Source organism: Canis lupus, chromosome 17 (assembly GCF_011100685.1).
Source record: "Canis lupus familiaris isolate Mischka breed German Shepherd chromosome 17, alternate assembly UU_Cfam_GSD_1.0, whole genome shotgun sequence".
Classification (NCBI taxonomy): Eukaryota; Metazoa; Chordata; class Mammalia; order Carnivora; family Canidae; genus Canis; species Canis lupus.
In genome coordinates, this window is record NC_049238.1 from 26041811 (window position 1) to 26069670 (window position 27860).

The 27860-nt window shown below is 38.3% G+C and overlaps 1 protein-coding gene across 1 annotated transcript in view; it reads left to right on the plus strand.

Moving 5' to 3' along the window:
* TTC27 (tetratricopeptide repeat domain 27) overlaps positions 1-25540 on the plus strand; it is a 172432-nt gene extending 146892 nt beyond the window's left edge. Inside the window, exons 16-20 of the mRNA XM_038561237.1 lie at positions 4187-4352; positions 18338-18535; positions 19828-19939; positions 23455-23555; positions 25300-25540. Of these exons, the coding sequence (XP_038417165.1) occupies positions 4187-4352; positions 18338-18535; positions 19828-19939; positions 23455-23555; positions 25300-25422 (700 nt within the window). The 3' untranslated portion in view covers positions 25423-25540. The remainder of the gene's footprint in view (positions 1-4186; positions 4353-18337; positions 18536-19827; positions 19940-23454; positions 23556-25299) is intronic.
* The last annotated feature ends 2320 nt before the right edge of the window (positions 25541-27860 follow it).

Sequence of the window (27860 nt, forward strand, 5' to 3'; positions counted from 1 at the left end):
CAGGCAGGAGATAACTAGCCTGGAAAAAGAGGGGACAGATGCCAGTTTATAAAGGGGACAACCAACTGGCCTTATTGACTGTCCACAGAAAGCCAAGGGAAGGGAAGAGACAAGATTTGCTGTGGCCAGAGTTTTAGTATGAAGGAAAGGATGGATCTATTTCCATTTTCATTTGGCCTTATTTTCAAACTTAATTTAATTTTTCTTTGTGGATTCACAAGATACTTCTGAAGATATCATTAAATCCACATTACATCAAAATACTTCTGCTGCTCTTGGATGACAAACTACATAAATAAAGTACTGTTTTTTCTACTGTGCTCTTTGGAAAATAATATTATGTTCTTGATTGCAACTGATTATGTTAAAATTCCCTAGGGACCCTTTTGGTTTAAAGCAAGGGGCAGGGGAAATCCCTGTCATAGTTGTAGAGTGATTCAGTGGGTTTTTCTGGTAACCCTGATAATTTTGTATGTAGTGAGGCTCTAGATACTCTACCTTATTTTCCAGCCCATTAACCCTAAGAATTCTGCTTTCTCTCTTAGGGGGTCCTGCACATTGTTCAACTTCTTTCTGGCGCTTTCTTGTTTTCCTGCAGCTCCACAAATAGGTTTCTGTGTAAAAGTGGGGTTGTAAGGTCAAAGGTGAATCACTGCTTTATTCTTGCCTTTTTGCTTTTTCCTTTCTTTGCTGCTGTTCCAGACATAGCTCATTTTTGACTCATGAGATTGTTCCTGCAGGCGTAAATTATGGCTGCTCCTCTCAAAAGAATCCTACTCATGCCTAAAAGGGACCGTTAAAACCATCTCGTCTGTCCCTTTGCTCTCCCGGGGTTCTTCACTAACATGCCCTTTTTGATATTTCTTCTCATTCCTTAGGCATCACATCCCTGCCAGTCCTTTGGGAAAATATCCATCTTTGTCACTTTTATAGCACAACGTTATAACCATTTGGCTTGATAAGTGAATCTTGAACTGAAGATCCTTATAAAGAAGCCACACTTATGAAAAAGTAATTCATAGCACAGACTATGAGGCCAGGAGATTGTGGTCAGAGGATGAGAGGACATGTCAGACCAAGGATAATCCTCCTGCCTAGGATGCTTCCTGTCGAGTTCTTTCCACCAGGCTGACCTCACCCACCCCCAGGTGGATGGGAGAATTGCAATCTCAGTCTACCACTGCTGAAGGCAGTTGCTGTTACGTGGGAGGTGGGCATAGGAAGTGGAACAGGTAAAGAGAAAAAGACACACGCACACAAGTCCCCCGCCAAAGCAATTTAAGGCTGAATTTGAGGAAGGGTCACAGTAGGCATACTTTCATTTTTAACTCTAAAGGATGGTGGGCTAAGGAATAAGTGCATCAGTACATTTCATAACAACTTTAGGTAAATTATTTAATGTAGAGAATATAAGATTAAACCACAGTGAATTGGCTGTCAATGAGAAGACAAAAAGGACTTTGTTATAAGGATGTTACTGTGATCAGTACCATAGGTGTATTAGAAATTGATTCAGTGCTTCAGGGAGTGATTCTCAGAGCAATGGCCTGGGATGACCAGAAGAATCTCCATTATCCCCTCCAAAATTTGCCTTGAAGTCATGGAGGAAAAGATGCCTTGTTGAAACATGGTGGGGCTCAGCAAGGAAAGGGAGGTGGACCTTGTAGTCATAAATTAACAAAGTCAAAATGGCTTTAGAAGAGGAGATTGCTAACATACATTTGAAGAAGGTTACTGTAATTGTCCAGTAAAATATTTATGATCTATAAAGGAACTATAGTCTTGTCCAGACAGGGGAGTAAAGCATTAAGCATCTTTTTGTTTGCTGAAATGTTTAACTTATAGAATAGGTGATGTGGAGTTCTGGTGATTTCTTTGCCAGTATTAAGTTTTTAATAGTCTTTTTCTCTTTCCTGAAGTGGCTTGTATAAGACAAGGATTCCTTGATGACTTGGTGTACTTTTTCTTTAAAATTACCTAGCCTTGTTTTAATTTTAATTGATTTATTTGGTTTTCTATTTCTTTAGCTCATTTGTATAATTTGTTTATAGCATCTTGTTTCAAAAAATTACTAATCTTATTTGTGCCAGTTTCTTTTATTCTAACTGGAATTTAGTTACACATTTGTCCATTTCATTTTTTTTCAAAGAGCCAGCTTTTGGTTTTGTTAATCATTTCTATTCTTTCTTTATATTTAATATCTTATTATTTTCTTCTTTCTTAAGTTTATTTGACATTTTTCTACCATGTTAAATTGAACATTTTCACTAATTTATTGTCATTTTTTATAATAAACCCATAAGATCACAGATTTTCCTATAAATACTGCTTGTCACCTGGGTGGCTCAGTTGGTTAATTGCCTTCAGCTCTGCATCCTGCTGCCTACTCGGTGGGGAGTCTGCTTTTCCCTCCCCCTCTTCCTCTGGGATATCTCTTGCTCTTACTTTCTCTCAAATAAAATCTATAAATAAATAAATAAATAAATACATACATACATACATACATACATACATACATACTGCTTCAGCCATATCCTGCCAGTGGTGATATATAGTATTTTCATAAAGCTCTAAATATTTTATACTTTCTACGTTTTTCCCTCATTTTGGTTTCCTTCTCTCTTTTTTTTTTTTTTTTTTTGGAATGCATCTTTAAGTTTCCAGGCATTTTTTTTAAAGCTATTTACTGTTGATTTCTTATTTAATTTCAGAGAATATGGTCTGTTATACTTTTAATTTTGCTTTTTTTACACAACTAGTAATTTTACTTCTTAATAATTAGTTAAATATAATGACATATTTCATCAGTTTCCTTTTTTTTTTTTTAAAGATTTTATTTATTTGGGATCCCTGGGTGGCGCAGCGGTTTGGCGCCTGCCTTTGGCCCAGGGCGCGATCCTGGAGACCCGGGATCGAATCCCACATCGGGCTTCCGGTGCATGGAGCCTGCTTCTCCCTCTGCCTATGTCTCTGCCTCTCTCTTTCTCTCTCTGTGACTATCATAAATAAATAAAAATTAAAAAAAAATAATAATTAAGATTTTATTTATTTGAGTGAGAGAGCGCATAAGCAGAGGGGAGAGGAAGAAGCAGGTTCTCCGCTGAGCAGGGAGCCCAAAGTGGGGCTTGATCCCCTGACCCCAAGATCATGACCTGAGCCAAAGGCAGACACTTAACCGACTGAGCCACACAGGTGTCCCGTTTTATCAGTTTCTGTTCTCACCATTGATCATTTATTGTATCCCTGTCTTTCTCTCTGATTTCCCTTTTAATTTTTGCAAGAAAGGGTCCTTCAATAGTTCTACTTAGGACCAGCATCTGATAAACTCTCTTAGTCTTTGTACATCTGAAAGTGTTTGACTTCACATTTACTCTTGAGTGGTAAATATACCTGGTTATAAAATGTTAGGCACGACAATTATTTTGATGAAAAGCTTTACACGTATTATCCTATTGTTTTCTACATCTTTTGTTGCTAATAAAATATCTGCTGTTCTCATTGTCATTCTTTTGTAGGTTTCAGAATTATTTTTAATGTTTTGCACTTTCATCCAACATAACTAGATGTTGGTTTATCTTTATTTATAATGTTTGGTACAAAAATATACTTTTGATCATAGAATTTAGATCTTTGTTCAGTTCTGGGAAATACTGAACCTTATTTCAAATACTGTGTCCTGACATTTTCTGCATCTTTTTACTGTGGCACGTCAATCAGATGTATGTTTGAGCCTTACCTCTCATACTTTCTTTATTGCTTTTTTGTTTTTTAATCTGAATTCCTTGTAGATTTCTCACTACTGCTTTCCAATTCATCAGTTCTCTCTTTGCATGCAGTCTAGTTTTTGTTTTTTTTTTTGTTTTTTTTTTTGTCACCTATGGAGGTTTGTTTGTTTAAATGTCTCTTTCAATTCCAAAATTTCCAGTTGGTTTTTATTTACATTTCCCTGCTCTTGTTTAATTTCTACCTGTTTTTTGTGTTGCAATTTCTTGTTCCATTTAAATTTTTAAAAATTTTGTAGGGAAATTTAAGGTGCTTTGGAATTGTTTGAGTCTCAAATTCTGTTTATTAATGTGAATGATTAAGGACTGACAGGAAGTTGACATTAGCATTTTATACCTGAATCTATGGTTTATTTAGCTATGATTGTTCATCATTTTTGCCTTTAAAATCTGACCTTCAATAGAGTAAAAGCTTTTAGAACTTTACAAGAAGCTCTCAAGTGCAACTATGAACACTGGCAGATCTGGGAAAACTACATCCTCACCAGCACTGATGTTGGGGAATTTTCAGAAGCCATTAAAGCTTATCACCGGCTCTTGGACTTACGAGACAAATACAAAGATGTTCAGGTGAGAGATTCATATTTGTTTTTTCAACTTGTGATTGGCATTAATGCTTGATTATATGATTGTGATACTGACTAAATATGTATTTGGTTTTGGTTCTGGTTTCTGGCACAGAGATCCAAAAGCTTTGGAATTTCCTAAATGATGACAGCCAATAAAGGTGTCTTCTGTTGTGTTATGAGGTGACTTTTGGAAAGCACCTAAGGATGGTGATGGTTGCCAGGAAGTACAGGGCTGGAGCTTTCATTCCCATAACCTCTACTCCCTTCTTCCTGTGATCTCCTGGGAGGGAAGAGGGTCTGGAGATTGAACTCCCATCAACAATGGCCAATGATTTAATAAGTCATGTCTATGTAATTGAGCTTCCATAAAAACCCAAAAGGAGGGATCCCTGGGTGGCGCAGCAGTTTAGCGCCTGCCTTTGGCCCAGGGCGCGATCCTGGAGACCCGGATCGAGTCCCACGTCGGGCTCCCCGTGCATGGAGCCTGCTTCTCCCTCTGCCTGTGTCTCTGCCTCTCTCTCTCTCTATCATAAATAAATAAAAATTTAAAAAAAATACTAAAAAAACAAACAAAAAAACCCCAAAAGGATAGGGTTCAAGAGCTTCTGTGTTGGTAAACACATGGAGGTGCAGGGAGAATGTACATCTTGAGAAAGCATGGAAGCACCATGCCTTTTCCCACATATTTTGCCTTATGCATCTCTTCCATCTGGCTGTTCCTCATAATAAACCAATAATCTAGTAAGTAAGATGCTTCTTGAAGTTCTGTGAACTAACTACTCTAGCAAACTAATCAAACCTGAGGAGGGGTGATTTGGAATCTCCAATCTATAAAAGCACAGGTGACAACCTGGACTTGTGACTGGCATCTGAAGTGGGGAGGAGGAGGGACTGGCAGTTTTATAGGACTGAGACATCAGTGTGTGGGATCTGATGCAATCTCAAGGTAGATAGTGTCAGAATTGAGTTGGTAGTATGGGGAACCCCCCGAACCCACACACATCTATGTACATGTGCATGCACGTGTTCACACACACACAGGTCAGAACTGGGGACCAGAATCATCTGAATGATATAATTTGTTTCCTTGACTCTACACAGGAAAATTTTGTTAAACATACGTGATATATAAAACAAGTTTTTTTTTTCTTTAGTTGAATATTCTTCATTATGTATGCTGGCATTCCAATGTCAAATATGTTTGTGTAGTTATAGACTGACTGTTACTGTGACTCAGTTAAGGAGAACTGATAAGTGGTTTACATACGTACAGTCAGCTTGCAGGAACAAAATAGAATGATGTTTGTATGATTTATTGCTTTGGTTATCTCAATGTAATAGCTAGAATAAGTCTCATACTCATTGATTCACTCATTGAACAAGCATTTACTGTATACTTTCAGATTTTTTTTTTAATACTTTGAGATGTTTTGAACAATATAGAAATGAAGACTAGCATTTTCTTTGTAGTGGTTAGTGAAATGATCCTCTTGGTGAGATGAAGTCAGAATGGTTAACTCTTAACACTGTCCAAAAAATATTAGATCCTTTCAGAAAATGTGGGGGACTTGAAGCCACTGTGTTTGTCATCTTGTGGTTGAACTGTGGTTGAAGACTGTACAAACACAAGGCTGCGCAGGAGCCTATGAGTTACAAAGTCAAGAGGCTTGAAAATATAACACTTTATTTGCATTAGTCAGCACATGCTATTTAAAATGAGGAAGTTGAAATAATGAAAAAAAATATCTAATGTATGATAATACCTATTTTTATGACCTGTTATCTGTACTCCAGCTGTTCCAAAATCTGCCCTTTCTGGGCCCTGTCATTTAGCCCTGCCCCTCAACCTGTCTGCCTGGTCTTGCAAACTCAGGCATATAACTGGCCAGGCTCAGCTTCTGGGCTGTTCACTTCAAAGATCTTTGGCTTCAATTAGAAAGATATACCTACTTCCAGGACGTATGTTGACCCCTTTGAGTTAGTTTTCTTTTTCTTTTATTCTTCCATCCTTTCTAAATACTGTACATTGACTGTACATTGATCAATTAAAATGTTAACAGAGGCATAGCTGAACTTTACATCCTAGAGAGGATAGGAGCCCTAGCACATTTATTTGTATAGTTTCCTGCCAGTCCTGTGGACAGAGCTGAAACTTTCTGCTGAGGCAGTTCTTTCTCTTCTATACCTAGCCTGTGGACAAAGGGTACTGATGAGGCTCTGTATGTTCGAGGATCTCAGTATGTTACCAAACCACTGAGAATGAGGCAGAGATTCCAAGGTGCTTATCCTCCTGTTTACTTCAACTGTAGTTTTTTAAAAAGATCTTTCTTTACTAGAAAGCATCCTAAAGCCTATTCCTAAAATCTCAGGGAGAATATAAATATTTTATAGTGGTAGTTTATTCCATCTTATACTTGAAATAAATTCTGGGTTTTTTTTCTTTCACATTAAAAAAATGTGCATAAAACCTTGAAATCCAACACTTCTCATTTAGACACCACCGCTGGCTCAGTTCCAGCATTCTTTAGCATTACAAACTGTCAGAGCAGGAAGGGACCCTAGAGGAGGCCTGCAGGCTTAGCTACACAAACCACACACACATTAGAAAGGAGTGTGAAGCTCCCCTCCTACCTGATAATACTGGAAGGGTTGATTTTCCAACTTGTCAACCTGCTTTCCTGTCCTGCTGGTGTCGCTGCTGGGGATGTCATGTCTTCTGAATTGTCTTAGAATTGACTCCTTGGTCAATCTGATCCCATTAGTCTTCTATCATGTGTCTCCAGTTTCTTTTTTTTTTTTTTTTAAGAGTTTATTTATTTATTCATGAGAAGCACAGAGAGAGGGAGAGGCTGAGACGCAGGCAGAGGGAGAAGCAGGCTCCATGCAGGGAGCCCAATGTGGGACTCGATCCTGGGTCTCCAGGATCACAACCTGGGCCAAAGGCGGCATTAAACCGCTGAGCCACCAGGGCTGCCCTACAGTAGTATTTTTTTTTTTAAAGATTTTATTTGTTTGAGAGAAAAAGAGAGAGAGAGGAGCAGAGGGAGAGGGACAAGTAGACTCTGTGCTGAGCATAGAGCCCAATGTGGGGCTTGATCTCATGACCCTGAGATCATGACTGGAACTGAAACCAAGAGTCAGATATTCAACTGACTGAGCCACCCAGATGCCGCCATACAGTAGTATTTCATCTGGACATGAATTATTTCAGTGAGTTTGAAATTAGTTTCTATAAAAGTTCAGTGTTTTTAGAAACAATTAAGGGCAGCTTTAGGGTTCTTGAGACTTCCGTCCTGTCGCCCCACTACCACACACAGAAGCACCCAGTAATCGATCCTATTGTGAGAAATATTGCTTGTAAACAAGGCACTTTGGATAGCACTTTTGAAGATGTCTTAAGGCTCTTAGCTTAATTTTTACATTTGGATTTGGAGAAATATTACTGAGAACATAGTATCTAGATAACCAGAAATTTACTCAGATTAAATTATCATCTGTAGCACCTTATGATGGAGAAATTGCCACAGTGAGATAACGTGTCAGGACCTGTTACTAGCTTTTCTTACAAGTGTCTTAGAATGCTGATGGCAATGTTTTGTGTCTGGCAGGTGTGGGTAGAATCGCTCTGTAGTGATGGAATCATCATGGAAGGGAAGTCTTGATAGCTAGTGATGAGCTTGGTCATATTAGCCTCATGGAATATTTGTCTGTCATCATGCTTTATTACAATTAGTGTGGACCAAGACGATTGATAGGTTGTCTGTAATATTTTTTTATCTTGGCTAAAAAATTTTTTTACTTAATTTGACTCTATAAGTTGGCAAGGGATGTCTTTCAAAAAACCCCTGATATTCTTACGTTTGACATTACCTGACCTCATTCTCTTTTAGTTTGGTTTAAAAATTTATTTATTTAATTTTTATATTTGCATATATACAAATGTGATTATTGTCAGTTTCATTGTTTCTTTTTGTTTTACTTTTGCTAAGCCTTTAATATCATCACAGTTTGATTCTTTACATGTAGTCATTATTTTTCCATTTTAATGATTGATAATGTGCTCAGTTATTTATAGTGTAAAGCATGTATTGTCCATAGTTATTACCGACTATATAAAAAAGAATGAGTGCCATTTTCAGTGTATACAAATACATTATTTGAATAATGAAGTCACAGTCATTTAAAAAATACAAATATTTTAGCCTTGAAATCCTAATATTAAAGGAAAAGAACCAAAATAGGCCAGTCATGAAGCTAAAAGAAAAAAGAGGCATTCACATTTTTAGAAATTGTTTTAGTGTTAGTGTTGGACATGCCTCTTCTGTAAGGGCCACAGTACTTTACAGCCTTACGTTGCCCATTTGTGCAAACATGTCCAGATGAATTCACTGTTTAATGTTAAGAATCTTACAACATGCCAATTTGAGTTGTAGCCCTTCATATCATAGAATGCTAATTAAAATCATATTTTTGCATATGTCATGCCTTTCATGTATATATGCAAATAGATTTTGTTACCTTTCAGCTATTGGTAACTTTATGAAGGAGAGTTGTGATACATAATTAACAAAAATGTTTGCAAGCCCTTTTACACTGAAAGTTATAACATTAAATTTTTCTTTTTTCTTTTTTTTCTTATCCAGAGAACCATTTTAGTCTGTTTTTTTTAACTTTTAAACTTTTTTAAAAAGTTTTAAAACTTTAAAAAAACTTTTTTTTAATTATTTTTTTATTGGAGTTCTGTTTGCCAACATATAGCACAACACCCAGTGCTCATCTCAAGTGCCCCCCTCAGTGCCCATCACTCAGCCACCCCAGCCCTGCCCATTTTCATTGTTTCTTTTGTGTGTGTGTACATGTTAAATTTATACGCCCCTAATACATAGAGTAAATTAGCTACAAATTATTTTGTATTTTTCAATGTTTGTAATAAAAGAACTATCTGTATCACTTTTTCCTTTTTTTCTCTATGCCCTAATTTTGACTAATGCATAAACTAGTAAAACTCAGGAATTTTATCATAGCACATATTTATATTCATGTCTAGATTATACATATGTATTTTAGTTACCATAAAACAAAATTTCATATTCCTGCATAATTAATCTCTTTAATTTTCCAGGCTTTTACTATTGTAGATAATGCCATGAGTATCCTTGCAGATAACTCCTTGTGAATACCATGCTTCTTTCCTCAGGGTACATTCTAATGTTGATTTGTTAATTTTTTCTTTTTTCTTTTTTTTCCTCCTCTTCTTTCTCGCCCTCCTTAGCCTTCTCCTCCTTCTTTGATCACTGGGGCAATTTTTTAGGAAAAGAATTTAACTATTGCAGTATTACACTCCATTTACTATTTATAAATGGAAGAGGAAGGGAAGGGGGTTAACGTATATCAAGTGCTTGCTGTGTTTCTGGCACTTCACATGGGTTATCTTTTAATAGGGCATTCAGCATTTTTAGGTGGGTACTAAATATTTCTCATTTTACAGTGGGTGAATGTGAACCATAAGGAGGTTATATAACTTGACCAGTCATTTAGCTAGTAGAAACCAAAGACAGGAATCTCATTTAGGTATGCCTGTTTTTCTCCTTTGTGTCATGTCTTGAAGTCTATGGGAAGATTCATGTTAAAAAACTCATTTCTATATTAGTGAGTATGTGAACTACATTACAAAGTTTTTAAAAATTGGGGCATAAGTTATATAGGTTAAAATTTATAGATCTTAAGTGTTAGTCGATGTGTTTGGATCACCACATGTTCTTATATAGCCAACCCCCAAAACAGGTATGGTACATTTTCATCATCACAGAAAGTCCTCTTATGTCCCTTTCCAGTCACTTATACCACCACCCTTGCCCCTCAAGCTAGGCAACTGCTTTCTGATTTCTGCACCATAGTTCAATTTTGCTTTTTCTTAAATGTCATATACAGAGACTCATACACTGTATGTTCTTTTATATTGCCCTTGTTCTTTGTGTGGATTTCCATGTGGTATATTCTTTGGAAAGGTGGGGGAGGTGGTGGTGCTGAACAGTGGGCAGGTTGCCAACCAAACTGAAGTCTTGGAACAAATGGTGGCTCCCTGAAAGAAAAGAGGGGTGAGGGACACCTGGATGATGGCTCAGTGATTGAGCATCTGCCTTTGGCTCAGGTCGTGATCCTGGGGTCCTGGGATCAAGTCCCACATCAGGCCTCCCTCTGCCTATGTCTCTGCCTCTCTCTCTCTGTGTCTCATGAATAAATAAATAAAATCTTTTTTTAAAAGAGGGGGAGGGAATGGATATAGTTTATTTAAATTATATCTGTAAAATAGGTATTATTTCCATTTGATTCCTGAGGTATCTGAGGCTCAGCAAGGTGAACTAGTAAGGCTGATATTTCATAGCTGGCAAGTGGTAGTAAAGCCAAGACTTGAAGCCTAATGTCTCATCTATTTAACCTAAAAACCTGTGCATGCCTTTTCTATAATTGAAGACATTTTTTTTTCCCTGAAGAAGTGAAAATGCAAATATTAAACTGTCTACCTTGCTGTGATAACCGAGATTTGGGGAAGCCATGGGTCAGGGTTATCAGGCCAGGAAACAGAGCAAGTTCTTTAAAGAGCTCCAAGTGGAGCAGGGAGATAGCCAAGATTGGAAGCGGAAAACTGCTTCATTCCTGGCCTGGAGCCCACTTGGAAGTTTTTGTAATTGGACCTAAGGCAGTGCCATTCCTTCTTGCTTTGAAGACCTTCAGAACTCAAAAGGCCAACACCTTGTGCTTTTGGCCAAGATTTGATTTTGGTGAGACTTGGCCAAAGAGTTCAAGGTTAGTGTTGGGGAAGGGGATAGCTAGGTCTTTCTCTGTGTGGGGATTCTTCAGCAGGTACATGGGAATCACTGTTCCTCCATGTGAGGAAACGTGAACTCTCTTCAGGGGCTAGAGGTGGCTCTCCACAGTCATTCTCTGCTCTCTGCATTCCCTAGGCTCAGGAGAGAAAACGAAACTTCTCTATCCCCTAAATGCATGAGAGCTGCAGGCAAGGGATTAAGAGGTCATCACAAGGCATCCGTGGCGTGGCGTTGGTTTGGGGAGAATGTGAGGAACTACATGTTGTTTATATTGATTAGAGTGAAATCCCTTTAAGCATCCTGGCTTAAAAAATGTACTTAGATTACTCTATGATACATCAAATGAATTCCAAATGGACCAACTATATGCAAAATATTTTTCATCTCATAAAAATATCAGGAATAGAAGTGGATACTTCGCAAATTTTCTGAACTTTAAAGCAATAAAAGAAAACTTGAATTTTTATGACCACATTTTAAAAATATGTGACAGAATATTTGTAACAAATAGGAAAGATAAAAAAATTAATTATACCCTTATTATATAAAGAGTTAACATCTGCTGTGGAAATGAAATGTGACAGAACAGAGGATTCAGAAACAGACTCGAGTAAGTATGAGAATGTAGTCCATGAGGAAGATGACATTCTCAATCTGTGGGATAAAAATAGAACATTCAATATGTATTAGAATAGTTGGCCAAGCATATGGGATAAAAAACTAAAGCTCTGCTTCACTGCTTAAACCAAAATAAATTCAAGTGGACCAGATATTTAAATTGGAATGCCTTGAGAATTAGGATTATGTTGTAAATAAGAGCATTGATTCTGAAGCTAGGCAGTCCGGGCTTGTAGCCTGCCTCCACCTGGTCACTACCCTCCGGCCGTGGGGAAGTTAATCACTTTGTGCCTCACCTTCACAGATGAAGATGAAAATAGCACCTGCCTCCCAAGGATTATTGTGAGGATTAAATGAGTTGATATATGTAAAGGGCTTAGAATAGTGCTTGACACATACAGGTGTTCTAAGTGTGGCCGCTTTCGTCGTCGTCATCATCATCATCATCATCACCGAAAAAGTAAGGCCATTAAGGCACTGAAAGATAAGAAAGTATGGCAAATATGTTTTATAAGATTGGGGTTGGAGAAATTATTTTTAATCATGATTCAAAAGCCATACTCCAGTAAGGAAAAGTTTGAGAGATTTGATACTTGAAACTTCTACACGTGGGGAAAGAAGGCCATCTGAGTGGGTGCCAGAGATCACCATCCCTAGAAGGGAGAGGCTGTGACATGACAGCCATTCATTTAGTGCTTCCTGACTGAACCTGGAAGATCATTTGGGAGAAGCCAGGTAAGTGCCCTGGGGAGAGGCTGTCTCAGTGACTTCAATGTTGTCTGAATCTTTCTACTCAAGACTCCTGGATTAGTCTCCTATGTCTGCTCTAATAAGTTACCAAAACAGACTTGGCGTCTTCAAAAAACAGAGGTTCATTCTCACCACTCAGTTCTGAAGTCTAGAAGTCCAAAATCAAGGTGCTAGCCAGGCCGTGCTTCCTTTGAAGACTGTGGAGAACAATCTTCCCTTGCTTCCTGTGGATGGTGGTGGCTCCAGGCATTCCTTTAATTGCGGTGCCCTTGCTCCAGTCTCTCCCTCTTCCCCTACTTCTGTACCACCTTCTCTGTGTGTCCTCTCCCCTTCTTAGGAGGACATTAGTCATTGGATTTAGGGCACACCAAAATCTGGTATAACCTTTTCTTATTTTTAATCCTAACAACCCAACCCTAACCCTGGTATAACCTCATTTTAATTAATTATATTTATTTGCAAATTATATCTGTTTCCAAATAAGATCACATTGTGAAGTTTTGTTTAGACATGAATTTGGGGAGGATGCAAATTCATGACAGCTGTCCTCCCCAGATATTGGCTTTACACTGGTAGTATATGCCAGTGGGAAAGCCTAATACAAGCCCAGGACCTAAGCAGTGCCCTTCCTTGTGAATCCAGGCCATAGGAGAATCTCACCCCTTGGGTGAGCTTCACCCTGCCCCATCCCACTGCCACCAGGTGGTCTGGCTCCTCAAGAAACCTCGCTGTTCTCTTTCAGGCACGACTTTCTTCCTGTGCCCACGTTTTTGAGTAGCCCTCTAATGGCCTCACCAGGTAGAGGGCCAGGCCTCCGGGGCCTGTTGCTGTCCACCTCCCACCCAGCCAGGCCTTCTGCCCTGCTGTACCTACAGGTCCCTGGCTTACACGGCTGGCTCTGCTATGTTTTAGTCTCTCCAGGCCGATGGCACATGGTGTATAGAGCAGCGCACCTGTGAACATTGGCAGCTGGCACCTCCACCCATGGCTGCCCTTCTCCCCAGCCAGTTTCTGTCTCCCATAGTTTCTCACATGTCTACTGTTTCTGCCTCAGATTCATCAACTTTATTCTTTCTCAAGCGATGTATGGTGTTGAGTTCAGAAAGAGGAGCTAGCAGTGCGTTAGTCCATCAGCTTGTGGGCTATATTATTTCCATAATGAAGGTTAACAGTAAAGCTGATTTCACACTGGAAACAAATGAGTTCAATATAAATTAAGAAAACATTTAAATATCTTTAAAGGGAAATATGTGTACTCAGCACTAAGTAATAAAAGAAAATTCAAAATAACAGTTGCATATACCTTTAATAGAACAAAATATCAAAGATTTAAAAAATAATGATATGCCCAGTGCTGGTAATATGCAATGAAATGACCATTTTCATATACCACTGGTAGGCATCTAATTTGATTTAGCCCTTTTATTTTTTTAAAAGATTTTATTTATTCATGAGAGACACAAAGAGAGAGAGGCAGACACAGGCAGAAGGAGAAGCAGGCTCCATTCAGGGAGCCCGACGTGGTACTCGATCCCAGGATTCCAGGATCACGCCCTGGGCTGACGGCAGGAGCTAAACTGCTGAGCCACCCAGGGATCCCCTGATTTAGTCCTTTTAGGAAGCATCAAACTCACTTCCAGAGTCTTAAGATGTTTATTCCCTTGATTCTATAATTGTGTTCTGGAATTCTCTCTCTCTCTCTCTCTCTCTCTCTTAAATATTTTCTATTTTTTTTTTAAGTAACCTCTACAACCCATCGTGGGACTTGAACTCACAACCCTGAGATCAAGAGTCACACTCTCCACTAATTAAGCCAGCAAGGTGCTCCTATTCCTGGAAATCTAACCTAAGGATAGCTTCGGTGTGGGAAAAAAAAAACTCTGGGCGCAAAGATACATATAGAAGTGTAACTTATAGTAATAATAACAGTGGCAGCAGAAGGAAGCAGCCTATTTATCGGACTGCAGGGAAATTGTTAAATAGACAATAGTCTGTCAACCTAGTGGAATATTTTATTTATTCATGAGAGACACAGAGAAGAGAGAGTCAGAGACACAGGCAGAGAGAGAAGCAGGTTCTAAGCAGGGAGCCTTATGCGGGACTTGATCCCAGGACCCAAGGATCATGCCCTCGGCCAAAGGCAGGCACTCAACCGCTGAGCCACCCAAGCATCCAGTAAAATATTTTAAATCCACTACAATGATCCATTTTAAAGAGTATATGAAAACATAAAAAAATTCTATAACATAATGTTAAGTGAAATGGGTAAGATAAGACCATTTTCATAGTATTTTTTTTTCCATTTTCATAGTATTAAAGAATTTACAGAGTAAAAAATTTAGAAGAAATTCATTGCAATTAGAAAAAAACACTGCTTGTGTTTGGGAATTTTATTTTCCCTTTTTATTTTTTATTTGCTCTGATGTCTTGGGGTAGTAAAATCAATAAATCAATCTACAAAAACCTGTTTGGTTTTGGTTGATTCAAGAGTTGGCAAAAAAAATGATAATGAAATGACCAAAGTCACAAGTATGCATATTCCCCGAAAGAGAAATTTTCCTAGTGTAATAGAATTTATGGAAGAAATAATGGGAGTAGGGGGCTGTGCCTTAAAAATGAACACAAGGGACACCTGGGTGGCTCAGCTGTTGAGCGTCTGCCTTCGGCTCAGGGCGTGATCCTGGAGTTCTGGGATCGAGTCCCACATCAGGCTTCCTGTGTGGGGCCTGCTTCTACCTCTGCCTGTGTCTCTGCCTCTCTCTGTGTGTCTCTCATGAATAAATAAAATCTTAAAAAAAAAAAATGAACACAATGAATGTTTGAGAGCAAGATCCAGGACCCAGACTGTGGGTTCAAATCCACTCTGCCTTCCACAGGTGTGTGACTCTGGACAAGTTACTTGACTCCTCTGTGTGTTCATAGAGGCCCTGGCTCTCACGCATGCTCACATGCTCTCTTCGTCTCTATATCTCTGTCTCATATATGTGTATACACACACACACACACACACACACACACACGGAAGTGTTATCTACCATTATTGTCTTCTCATCATTTCATCAAAACTCAGTAGTCAAATACCACTGTTATTCAAAACCCATCTCCGTGCCTTACTTGCTAGGGGACCCAGAGAAAGTACATTTTGCCTCTCTTGCCTGAGTTTATTTGCAAAGTGGGGAGAGTAAAGTACCTGCCTGCTAGGGTCATTGTGAGAACTAAATGAGATCAGGTTGGTCATGTGCTCAGCACAGGGCTTGGCACACAGTGATGCTCACAGTGGCGGTAGCGGTGGGGGGCGGGGGAGGGCAGTATTGAGGGCTGCTACCATGGCAGGGGATTCTGTTTTTCTTTAGGTCTCTTTTGAACCAGAAGGAAATTTAGGGGCACATGGCAAGTGAGCTAACAATGAGGGTTTTGCTGTTCACTTCTGATGAAGTAAGGAAGTTGAGGATCAGTGGTCATTTTCAGTTAATATTGCTTTACAGTTTTGAAGTTCTTTACATGTATGCTGATTCCTTGATACAACAATTTGTGATGTAGTAGATAGAACTGTCCTCCCTCATCACTGCTGTTTACCAGTATTGTAGTCCCCATATTTACAGCAGATTTTAGCAATTCTATAGATTTTCCTCTTCACTCTTGATCTAGCTGTTCATGAGTATTTGGTGTTTTAGGTAGATGCTGTGTCTGGTACTTTGTACTTAAAGTTCTTTGTCCTTTAATATATGTCCAAAGTTACTGTTTTGTAGTCAGTCTGGAAACTAGAATGTGACTTTTCTCACTAGCTAGTGGGATGAAAATGGTGATATTAGCCAGTAAATTATAAAATTAATGTTTTTTTTAAAAAATAATTCTGTTACCATTCTAAGACCACTTTTTAAGATTACAAATTAACTCCATTGTTAATGTATTTTAATCACTCTGTTCCCTTTAGTGTATGAGGCTTTCTTAATTGCAAAAAATAACTTTTAAAAGAAGTTTTATTAAAATACAGTCTACATATAGAAAAGTAATACATAAACATAAGAATTTACATGAGAACACACCTGAACTTGAGTGAGATCATTGCCCATTCTGCCAAAGCCCCTACCAGCCCCATTTTAGTCACTAACCCCCTCCTCATGCACACCAAGGAGATAATGTGAAAATAAAATCTGATAAGTGAATGTTTATGTTGCCTTCATTTTTTGTTTCATCTTCACCAATTTTTAAATGTGTTTATTCTTGCCTTTTCTCTGTTTTTAAATTAAAATTTTATTTTATGAAAATAATATACACACATATACAAGTGAAATAGTAGTCAAAGGCTTATAACAAAATATAGCAATTTCCTGCTTTACTCCTTTATAGTCCTAAAGATCCTGCTCCCCAAGCAAGTATGTAATATTTAGTGTTTCTTTTGCCATTTGCATATTTCCATATTTCATAACATAAATATATACTGCTACTTTTTATTAACCAAATTTAGGTATTATCTGTTGACTCCTTTGCTTATATTAATAAACAAAGACTTAACTCCCTTATGTCAAAATCTCTGTTACTTTCTTATTTTTTTAAAGGATATATATTTTTAAAAATTTTATTTCTTTTATTTGTTTATTTGAGAGAGAGCACAAGAACCCAAGTAGTGGGGATGAGCAGAAGGGGAGGAAGAGGGAGAGAGCTGACTGAGCATGGAGCTCAATGTGGGGCTCGATCTCATGACCTTCTGAGATCATGATCTGAGTCAAAACCAAGAGTCAAATACTCAACCAACTGAGCTACCCAGGCACCCCAACTAGTTTCTTATCTTCCCAGTATATTTACAGTAAATTTTTTGGTTAAATGAATATTCTCTATTAATATTCTATATGTATACATATAATATTCAAAATGAGTATTACAGACTACTATGGGGTCTTTTTTTGCTTTTTACAATGTTGATAATTGTCTTGGTTTTCATGTTTTTCTCTCTCTTTGTAAACCTCTTGTCTGAAATCATAGTGTCTCCTGCCTTTTTTCTTGCTTTGGCTCTGGATACAGTCACTAACCTTTTGTAATTGCTAAATCTGATGGAGTCTTTCATCCCTAAACTTTGGTAGCTGCGCTCTTCTTGTTACTTCCTCCGTCCTTGGTTTCCATGACCTCACTTTATCTCATCTTTCTGAGAACTCCTTCTTAGTCTTGCTTATGCCTAGACCCCTCTTTATCTTCCCTTAAGTGTAGCGCTTCTTAGGATCTGTAATCTGATTTTTATCCAACAGAGTCTCTTTAGGCAATATCTGCCATGGCCATGAATGACTTCTATGATCTCTTCCTCCTTATAGAACTTTCTTCTAAGTTCATTTACCTGGCCATTGAACATACAGATAGTATGAAGATATTTGTCGTTGCTTCCACTCTTGTTCAAGGTCCCAGCTGCATGTGACATATACATTCTCTTGTCCACTTTTATTGCTGTATGTAATTAGGACCCTGAGTCTGAGCTTAAATTCCTAAAAGGTACAGGTGTAAATCAGATCACTCAGAGCACTCAGAATGAGAAGAGAGCCTTCAGAATGAGAAGAGAGAAGCATCAAGCCTGTAAAAGAAGAACCCTGCAAGAAGCCTTAAAAGGGAGCCCATGGAATCAGCATGTGATTCTAGATAGTGGTTCAGGATGGCTTGATGTTTATTTTTAAAAAGAGTAAAGGTGATATTCCAGCATATCTCAAGGTTTTTCACCATCTCTGTCATTGATGATGGTAGCCCTTTGTTTTTTGTTATTATTTTTTTTCTAGCTTACCACTTTGTTCTGTGCTTTTTTAAGGTCCTTAAAATTCTGGTCAGGGCAGTGGTTGACGGGATGACTGATCGAAGTGGAGATGTTGCAACTGGCCTCAAAGGAAAGCTGCAGGAGTTACTTGGCAGAGTGACTTCAAGAGTGACAAATGATGGAGAAATCTGGAGGCTGTATGCCGAAGTGTATGGAAATGGGCAGAGTGAAAAGCCTGATGAAAATGAAAAGGTAAGTCCTCTTTTGGTTCTCCTGGTTCCTTGCCTTTTGTTTGAATTATGTGTAGTGGATTTGCTTCTTTGATGGTTGGAGGAAGAGTTAAATAGCTTGAAAGGGAAGATTGATATACTCAGGTTTTCCATTTTGATTCAGAATCTTTAACATAAGCACTTTGAATTGTGGGCAGGTTAAGACTTGTAAGCATTTATCTTTTTTCTTTCCATGAATTTTTCTTACATAATTGTTCTCTGTTTCCTGCAAAAGGGTCCCTCCTGCTCCCCCACTGGAGCTGCAGCAAGCAGCTGTTCACATTATTTACCCTCGGCCCTTTCCATAGTCTCCTTGCTCAAGACTCAGGTGGAGGGGCCCAGGAACAAAAGAGGGTTTAGATCTGAGATAGGGGCTATGGAAGGGAAAAAGAAAAAGGAACTAGATAAGAATATTGAAGGAAAGCTTTTACGTCTAAACACAAAATGCTTTACAGAGGTTGTCCTGCCCCTTTCTCGAAAGTGCTTTAGAATACCAGTTACACCCAAGTTATGCCTTGGGCCTCTTATCTTAGAACTCAAAGGAGCCCCCAGAGTTTCCAAGGTTGAAATAATTGTTTTCTGTTCTTTTCAAAACATCCACAACAAATCAGATGTACTCCTGTGTGAGTTTGGAATTTGCTGCAGTACAGCTAATCTGTGGGATTCCTAGCCATCTCTCCCTCCTCAGTCCACCCAGCTGGCTTCTACTGTTGCTTGTCAGCCCAGAGAACACATACACACACGTATGCACACACTCCTACTTTCTGTCTTTCCATTTCTTATTGAATTATGTGCTCTCACCTATATGGAGTCAGGGGTAGTCTGAATTCTCTGATCTGTGACTTCTCCCTCAAGAATCTGCAGGATGGGGCTATAAAGAGTGTTTTAAACTTCCATGAGTGTATACACCTATCGGTAATTCTGTAGGTGTCACCAAGTTCATGCCTCATTCTCTAAACCAGGCTCTTCGGCTAGTGGCTATAAAGCTGAGGAAAGGTGTGTGCACTTCTTCTAGGTTTCCAAAGCTGGCATTTCTGGTTTTCTGTTTGGAGGGAAATGTTTCTATCCAGATACATCCATTTGATTGCTTTTAATTGCTTATTGCTGTTGGGTGTGCATCTGTACCCCTTCTTTGACGAGAATAATAAAGACTGGGCTGCATAACACAGATGTTCGTTTTTCAAGTTAGAATTAGTTCCATATGGCTTCCAGGAAGCAGAGTTTGAAATGTGAATTCTACTTGTTATTCTGAACATTGTTCTTTTTTGTCCTTAGGCATTCCAGTATCTCTCTAAGGCATACAAGTGTGACACACAGTCCAGTTCTTGGGAGAAAGATATGACATCATTTAAGGAAGTGGTTCAGAGAGCCTTAGGACTTGCGCATGGTATTTGATGTGATGTTCAATATCTCTGCCATGTATTAATGTGTTTTTACTGAAAACGTATTTGTTAAAAGTGAAGTTCCATTACAAATAATTTCAGATTATTTCATTATATGTAAACTGTCATATTTAATGCGGCAAATCTTTATAAGACCAACTACTATGTAGAAAGCACTTTGGAGCAATATGAGCAAATAGAGGCTGGAGTGGTATGTATGAAGGGTAGAGGCTTAAATACCATTGGAATAAGTGATGGTTATTAGGAGCTTTACAGCTGTGTCTAACCTTCAAATACACAGAATCTGTTTGTGCTGATGATGTTATATTAAGGAAGTTTGTTAACATTTCCTGACTCAGTCTTTCTTTATAAATGAAAATATTTATTCTCAGAAATATATAGATTACTGAAATACATAGCAATGTACAAAAAGCTATGGCATATGCAAAAGAAATAAAAAATATAATCCTATCCCTGCCTGTGGGAAATTTAGTGGGTAGTATTTGAGGGGAGAGATAACCTTACATAAAAGGTTGCATGCCTGTTGGGTATATTCCAGATAAAGGCCCCTTTTCATTATTTGCATTAATAAAAAATATACCAGTTAAATTTAATAAGGCATTTTTATATTTAGAATTGAATATGGATGTGTGATGCCCTGGGAATGCAGTTCAAATAAAATACTGAAGCCACAGTGTTAAAGAATTGAATCACGGTGACTAGGAACCTCTCCCAAAGTCCTCCTCTAACTTTTTTGGCAACTAATAGTTACAGTAATTGGGGAGCCACTGAGGGATGGGCCATAAAAAGAGCAGACCCTTGAAATCAGAGAGACCTAAACTTTAGAACCAGTCTGCCACCTACTTGGCTGGGTGGCATTGGGTAGATGACTTAACTCAAGTCCAAAAATGGGGGTAATGCCTACCTTCTTGTTAGGAAGAGTAAGTGAAAATATATTTAAACACTTAACAGTATCTTGCACACTGTTAAAATATGAACCCCTGACCTTCTCACCCCAAGCCTGTTCCTTCTGCAGTAGAGGAGCTCAGCTGTTTGATAAGGCATTCAAAACTAAAAAGAGAAAAAAATGAAGAACGGGGTAAAGCTTAACGTGTCTCTAAAGAAGTCACAGAATATTCAAACAGTTTAGAAATGGGCTTATTAGTAGTTGATAATTCAACTTGTGGTCTTTGATATTGACAAAAAGGATACAAATATCCAATTATCTGGGCCGCCTACCCCTTGACAGACTGGTAGACAGGATGAACTCTGTCTAGCTGAAATTCAGAGTGGACCACATGGAGGTTATTGCTGATAGACCCATGGAATGTGGCTCCAGTTCCTGTGCTTGGGCTGGCTTCACAGTGGGTGGGCTCCGATGGAGTTCAGGCCTGATGTCTTTGACCTTTGTGGATGTAGTACCATGTTTGAGGAAACCCATACCCAGGTGTATTATGTACATAATTATAGCAAGGTGCAATCTCCTTGGAAGAGTTTATCTTATCTACTTCAGATTGCCAACCCTAAATATTTCTCTGAACAGCTGGCTTTGTAACAGGCAAAGCCAAGATACTTTCTGTAATCACTCACTGATGCTATTAAACCTGTCAGATATAAGTCCACATGTTAAAGAAATGAGTAATGCAGGAAGAAAATCTTCATTTTGTATTTTCAAGTTGTTTTTAAACTGTTTTGGGCATCATTTTTTTCATCAGGGCAATTCTGGGAGAAAAAAAATGTTTTAAGTTCGCTTTGACTTTAATGAATTTGGTATTCCTACAACATTTTAAGCATATTTGAGTGGATGTTCAGCTTTAGTTTCTGGATATATTTTAGGTTTATGAAGATAAATCTTTACCTTTTCTTTGTTGCTTTTGTATACCAGTGGTCAATTGAGGAACGAACTGGGTTTTCTCTGTTATTCTATTCTCTGTTTTATCTTTCTCCCCAAAACTGTTGTCTACCTCACTCAATTCCGAGAATGGAAATACAACATTTAAAAAAAAAAAAATGTCCACACATACACACATCTCCTGGGCAAAAGCTGGTTCCGTCTTTGCCATCCAGGAACTTTCAAAATAATAGTTATATGTTTTAAGGACAGTCTGCCCTCTGGAGGAAGCACTGCTATCTTAGATTTCCTGATGATTTCAAACAGCATTTTCTCTCCCTTTCCAGAGCTCTCTCTACCTTTGTCTCTAGTGCTTTTTGGAAACGGGGTCTAATAGTGTTTTTGTCTTTTTGCCGTATTTTGTTGTTTTTTTTTTTTTCGTGTTTTTTTCCAGAATGAAAATAAGGATTTAAAAAAAGAAGCACAGCCGTTTATGATATGTTCCTAGGTATTTAACAGCCCCATTGCTTCAGCCATGATAGTTACAGCTTTCTTCTCCTAAGGGGCACAGACATAATCCTCTCAGTTCACTCTGCCCTTCAAAATAAGTTGAATGTTGTTGATTATCATGCATTCTTCAACCCTTAGCTGAGAAATGTCAAAGTCGAATAATTACTTTGAAATGAGAATGTCAAAGTTGGTTCTCACCAACCGTGGAGATATTAATGATAAGACAATTTTGCCAGGCACAGGCAGTCTTCATCAATGGAGGAGAATTTACATGCAAATAAGGACTCCTCTATTTCCCATTCCTGATCTAGGGCACTATGTGACTTTCATCTTTGCCCTTCTTGAGTGTAGTTTTAAAATAGGATCTGGTTATTGGTCTGTTTTGTGGCAAGCGTAATTTAGAAGGACAAAAACAAGAGCAAACCAGCAAAGAGATATCAGACATTGCATTTTTACAGAGCTTTTCACTTGTTCTTATAAAGCATTAATAACCAGGCCTTCTGCTTGGGAGGATTATACCCTCTCAATCATTTCATGTTTTAGGAAGGTGGGCTCCTGGGCATGCTGGAGACAGAGCTGTCATGCATGTATGATTTTGTTCTCTCCTGCTCCCTGCTGATGCCAGGCATGGCTCAGCAACCTGAGAGCTCAGTTGTGGTCACCGTTGAATCAAGCATAAAGATTGTTGAAGTCACTTCTTCCAGGGAAGGAAAACCTGAGTGTGAAAATGCAGCTAGAATTGAGCTGTAAATACTTGGTATGTTGCTTCCCTGGGCTGGTGTCATGGGCAACTGAGCCCCCATTAGGGACTTGGTATCCTGGGAAGCTACACCAAAGATGTGCTACATTTGGTTTTGCCCTCTGTAGGCACCTTTTGTCTTTTTGCCTAATTTCATAAGTGTATGTGTGTGTGTGTTTAGGGTCTCTTCCCAAAGATCTGTAACTTAGCAAAAATCAACCATTTTCCTAAAAATTCTCCATTTAGTAATAAGTGTGAAGAAGGATAATGGGAATTATGCACATAATTATTGTCCTTTTGCCAAAATAAAAATTTTCCATGTAGGACTATTTCTGAAGTCTGTACTATAAAATCTGAATTATTAAGTAATTGGCTTTTTGTACTTGTAAATTATCATTACCAGTATCTAATGCATGTTTTCCCCCATATTTATTTCTCAGTGGCTATAAAACACAGTAAAAACAAATCCAGTCCTCAGGAGGCTGTACAGGTGCTTTCTTCAGTTCGACTCAATTTACAGGGCTTGTTATCTAAAGCAAAGGTGAGAGTGAAATGTGAATTAATTAGAAGTGTCATAAGAAAAAAAGGACCTCTAGCATGAACTGACCGCTCTTCAATCATCTTTTATATCAGGGGTGATTTTAGGCCCACATTATGTTTTAAAGATTTTATCTATTTGAGAGAGTGAGCACAGGGAGGTGGCCAGGAAGGGGCAGAGGGGGAGGGAGAAACAGACTTCCCACCGAGCAGGGAGCCTGACACGGGGCTCAATCCCAGGACCTTGAGATCATGACCTGAACTGAAGGCAGAGGCTTAACTAACTGAGCCACCCGGGCACCCCAAGAGAGAATCCCTGAGGGTTTGGAGCCTGGGCTGTCTACCTGTGGCAGGTCAGGTGTGGGGCCGAACCTAGGAAATCAGTATAGTCCCATGTGGGTTATATCGCTGGAAGCAGACTGTAAAGGAATATAGTTTCTAACAGCATTCCTTAGTTTATAGGGGAGAGACATAGGCAGAGGGAGAAGCAGGCTCCTCACAGGGAGCCTGATGTGGGATCACACCTTGAGCTAAAGCAGATACTCAACGGCTGAGCCACCCAGGCGTCCCCACACTGCAACAGTTCTTATGTCATTCCCTTATGAAGTGCTGTACATGGTGTGACTATATAGTAATGTGACAAATCTTTACTAAACGTTGATAAAGTTGTGTGTTCAAGTGAATGCTCTTGGCTCCAAAAATCACTGTGTGAAACTCTAAGCTTATCTCAGTGATTATACGATCACTTGAAACATCTTTGGGACTCCCTTTTTAAAATAACCATCAGCACACTTGTCACGTGCTGTCATCTGTGGTAGTAATGGTAAACAAGTCATCTAGTCAGGTTTGATGAAAAAGGTAGATGGTGGGACACCTGGGTGGCTCAGTCAGTTAAGCGTCAGCATGGAATCTGCTGGAGATTCTTTCCCTCCGCCCCTCCTCCCCAAACCCTTGGCTCACACTCGTGCGTGCTCGCTCTCTCTCTCAAATAAAAATTTAAAAGTATAATTAAAAAAAGAAAAAGGTAGATAGTATGCTGAGTAAATTACATTTCTGATCAACACAGCAGACACATACACACACACATACAATGTGGTTGTAAAATCCTAAAGCTAATATTCTTGGGTGCCCATCCTGGCTCAGCAGATAGTTCCAAATGGGCTTTCCAAAATGTCTCAGCTATGAGACTTTATTGAAGTATGTTGTAATGTGCGTCCGTGGGCAATTCCTTTTACAGGAAGAGGGCACATTTATTTTTATTTTAATATGCTGGGCTTCTTTGCTTTTACCAATCTGATCATCTTTGTGGCCTCTGAGTCCTAAGCCATAATTAATTTTCAAATAATTAGCTTAAAAGGGATATGATTTGTATGAGCTTGAATATAAAATATATTTGTTTTGCTTGTATACACAACGAATAGATTTGTTTTGTTTGGATGAAAAATGTCCGTCGTTCATCCTGAAACCATCAAAATGAAATGAACAATCAGTATTCAGGGTAACCATTTTGAAGACTCATTTTGAAGAGCTCATTTGAATTTACAAGTTCAGGCATGTTGTTTAATGCCGGGTTTAATTTTGCAGCTTGCACATTTCCAGGGTGGTGAACAGAACAAACACTAGCCACTGCTACTACCATGTGGTCTTATTAGATTCAGGGAACTTTAATAATTCTATCCAATGTACCTATTTTATTTTAAAGAGATTGTCATTGTTTTGAGAGTTCTGCTTTGTTCTTCATGTTGCAGCAACTTTTTACAGATGTGGCCAGTGGAGAAATTTCCAGGGAGTTAGCTGATGAAACAGCAACTATGGACGCCCTAGTCATAGAGCTGCAAGGCCTAAGCAACCAATTTCGAAACCAGTACTGACCATCCTGCTGGGAACAGTTTTGGAAAAGGAGCTTTCGCCTTCTGAATTTCTCTTATACCTGTGTGTCTAAAGCACAAGATAATTGGTTTTTTAAATAAACTTCTCTTTAATGGCTAACGTTTATGTTTTGTGACATGTTTGGGTTTTCCGAAGTACATTAAGAGTTCCCTGTTTCTTTAGGCTTAGTCACAATTGAATCTAGTATATTTATATTATTCTGTACTCTGTGCTATGGTATTTCTGTACAAAGAACAAAAAATTAGAATTTTCTTTTTAGTGTAGGGTTTATTCTCTCTCAGCCTAGAATGAATTAGATCATCCTTTGGAAAAATTTAGTCTATAGCAGGAAAAAAAGTCACATACTACAAGTCTGTGGAATCATTAGATCGGCTGCTTTATTATCCAAAAATGATAAAAGGGTAGATTGAATGACAAAAACCTTTTTCCTTCTTGAGATTTTTGTATGTGTGTCAGAATGATTCAGGCTTGGCTAAATAAGAAATGTGGGCATGCCTTTAGCTTCTAAATCAAGAAAAAAAATGACCTACTCCAAATTTTGACTGAGCCATTAGCCACTAGTAACCAGACTGACCCTCTTCATTTTGTATACTGCCAGCCCTAATGACGGTTGTTTAATAAGGTTATTATGAGTGAAGACAGCCATAAATGGTGCCATGTTACAAAAATGCCAGAGTAAAATGCTTTCTTAGTAATGTCTGTGGAAACATATTGAAGGCAGCAGCTGAGCTTAATAATCTCACTACAAAAGTCATAGTGAGGAATTCTCAGTCCTGGCTTGGGTTGCTGAATTTTGGGTCCCATGCATAAGTCATTTAACCCTTGTTTTTTTATCTCTGCTCTTATTTATAAAATGTGAATAATTTCTACCCCTTGCTTCTTTGCAAGTTTCAGCTGCCATTAGAAATTTACAAATGCATACTCCACAATACAAGTATTCTGAACAGTAGAAAAACAATCTTTAAAAACTTTCATGGATGGATTTTAGTCATGAATGCTTACCAGCGCTTTTCCTTTCCTCAACCATTTGCTTCTCTTTTCTAGTACACTAGTACACTAGTCTTAAAAAAAAATGTTGATGTCTGCCTCAAAACAGTTACTTTTAAAGGAGACATAGTAACTATGAGCAAGACCAGTAAAGGGAACTAGTAGCCTGAGTTCACGTTAAATATCCATTCAAATCTTTTACAGAAGCTGTTGGAGAGTAGGTGGGTAAATGGATGGATGGATGGATGGATGGATGGATGGATGGATGGATAGATGGTTGGATGGAGTGAGTTTTTAAGATAAACTATCAGTACCCAGCTGTGATCCCCAGTTGATCAACAAATACTTGGAAGGTCAAAGATTTCAGGAATTAAATGGAAAATTGAAGAAGAATTTCCAAGTGTTAGAAGTTTTTAGTTGTCAGTTTGTTTTCCTTTGACTTCAAGGTAGAAAGACATGGGTGAGTGTGAGTTGTCACAAACCAAGTCACAAAAGAATCATCTTCTAGGCACGTTTGCAAATGCTATGTTGAATCAAGGTCTCCAGGATTATGCCCTACACCCTCTTTTATCTTGTAATACTCTCACAAAAGAGAGACCTGTTAAATATCTTCTTTTAAAGACATAGATCTAGTAATTATGTTTAATGATCTTATGTGAATGTTTAACATAACTGAAGAAAATGTATGGGGGAATTCTGTGGTAAAGTAGGAAAAGTTGGGATTTTATCAAAACCTCATCTGTATACCTCCTAACACTTAACACTCAGGTACTTAATTTCTTCATCTGTAAAGTGAATATGGTGATAATACCTTCCATCAAGCTTTTAACATCTCTTAGAGCACTTTGACCCAGTTGCAGTACCACCCAGTTCGGTAAGTGTCTTTAAAACACTATTTCATTTACTATAGGGTTTCTGATGCTTCTTACTGCTATATTATAATTTAAATATTTGCCATTTCCAAACGTCTTTTATAAGTTTCAACTTTGGTTTTCTAGTATCACAACTCTTGTTTTTGGTATTACTTTTTTGTGTTGTCAACTAGAAGGATACAAAGGATGCAGTTCTTTAATATTTATTGAGTTTCCATAGCATGAATAATCATGCCAATAGCTACAAGTTATGGAGCTCTCACTCTGCACTACCTAGATCTGGGACATCACTGGAAAATTAAAGCTCAGAGACTCTGGAAAGAGAAATAGCTAGAACTCTCTTTACTTGCTATATTGGGGCTAGAAAAAAACTTCCAGTGGTTAGCTGATTTCTGTCTTCTCTTTATCACAATGGGATGCCTGGAATGTTTGCCTGTCATTGTTTATACATTTCTTCAAGGAGAGAAATTCTGTGCAATCTCAGTTCATAATGGGCTCTGGTCTGTTAAGATTATTACAGTCTTTTTTTTTTTTTTTTTTTTTAATTTAGTAAAGTTTCA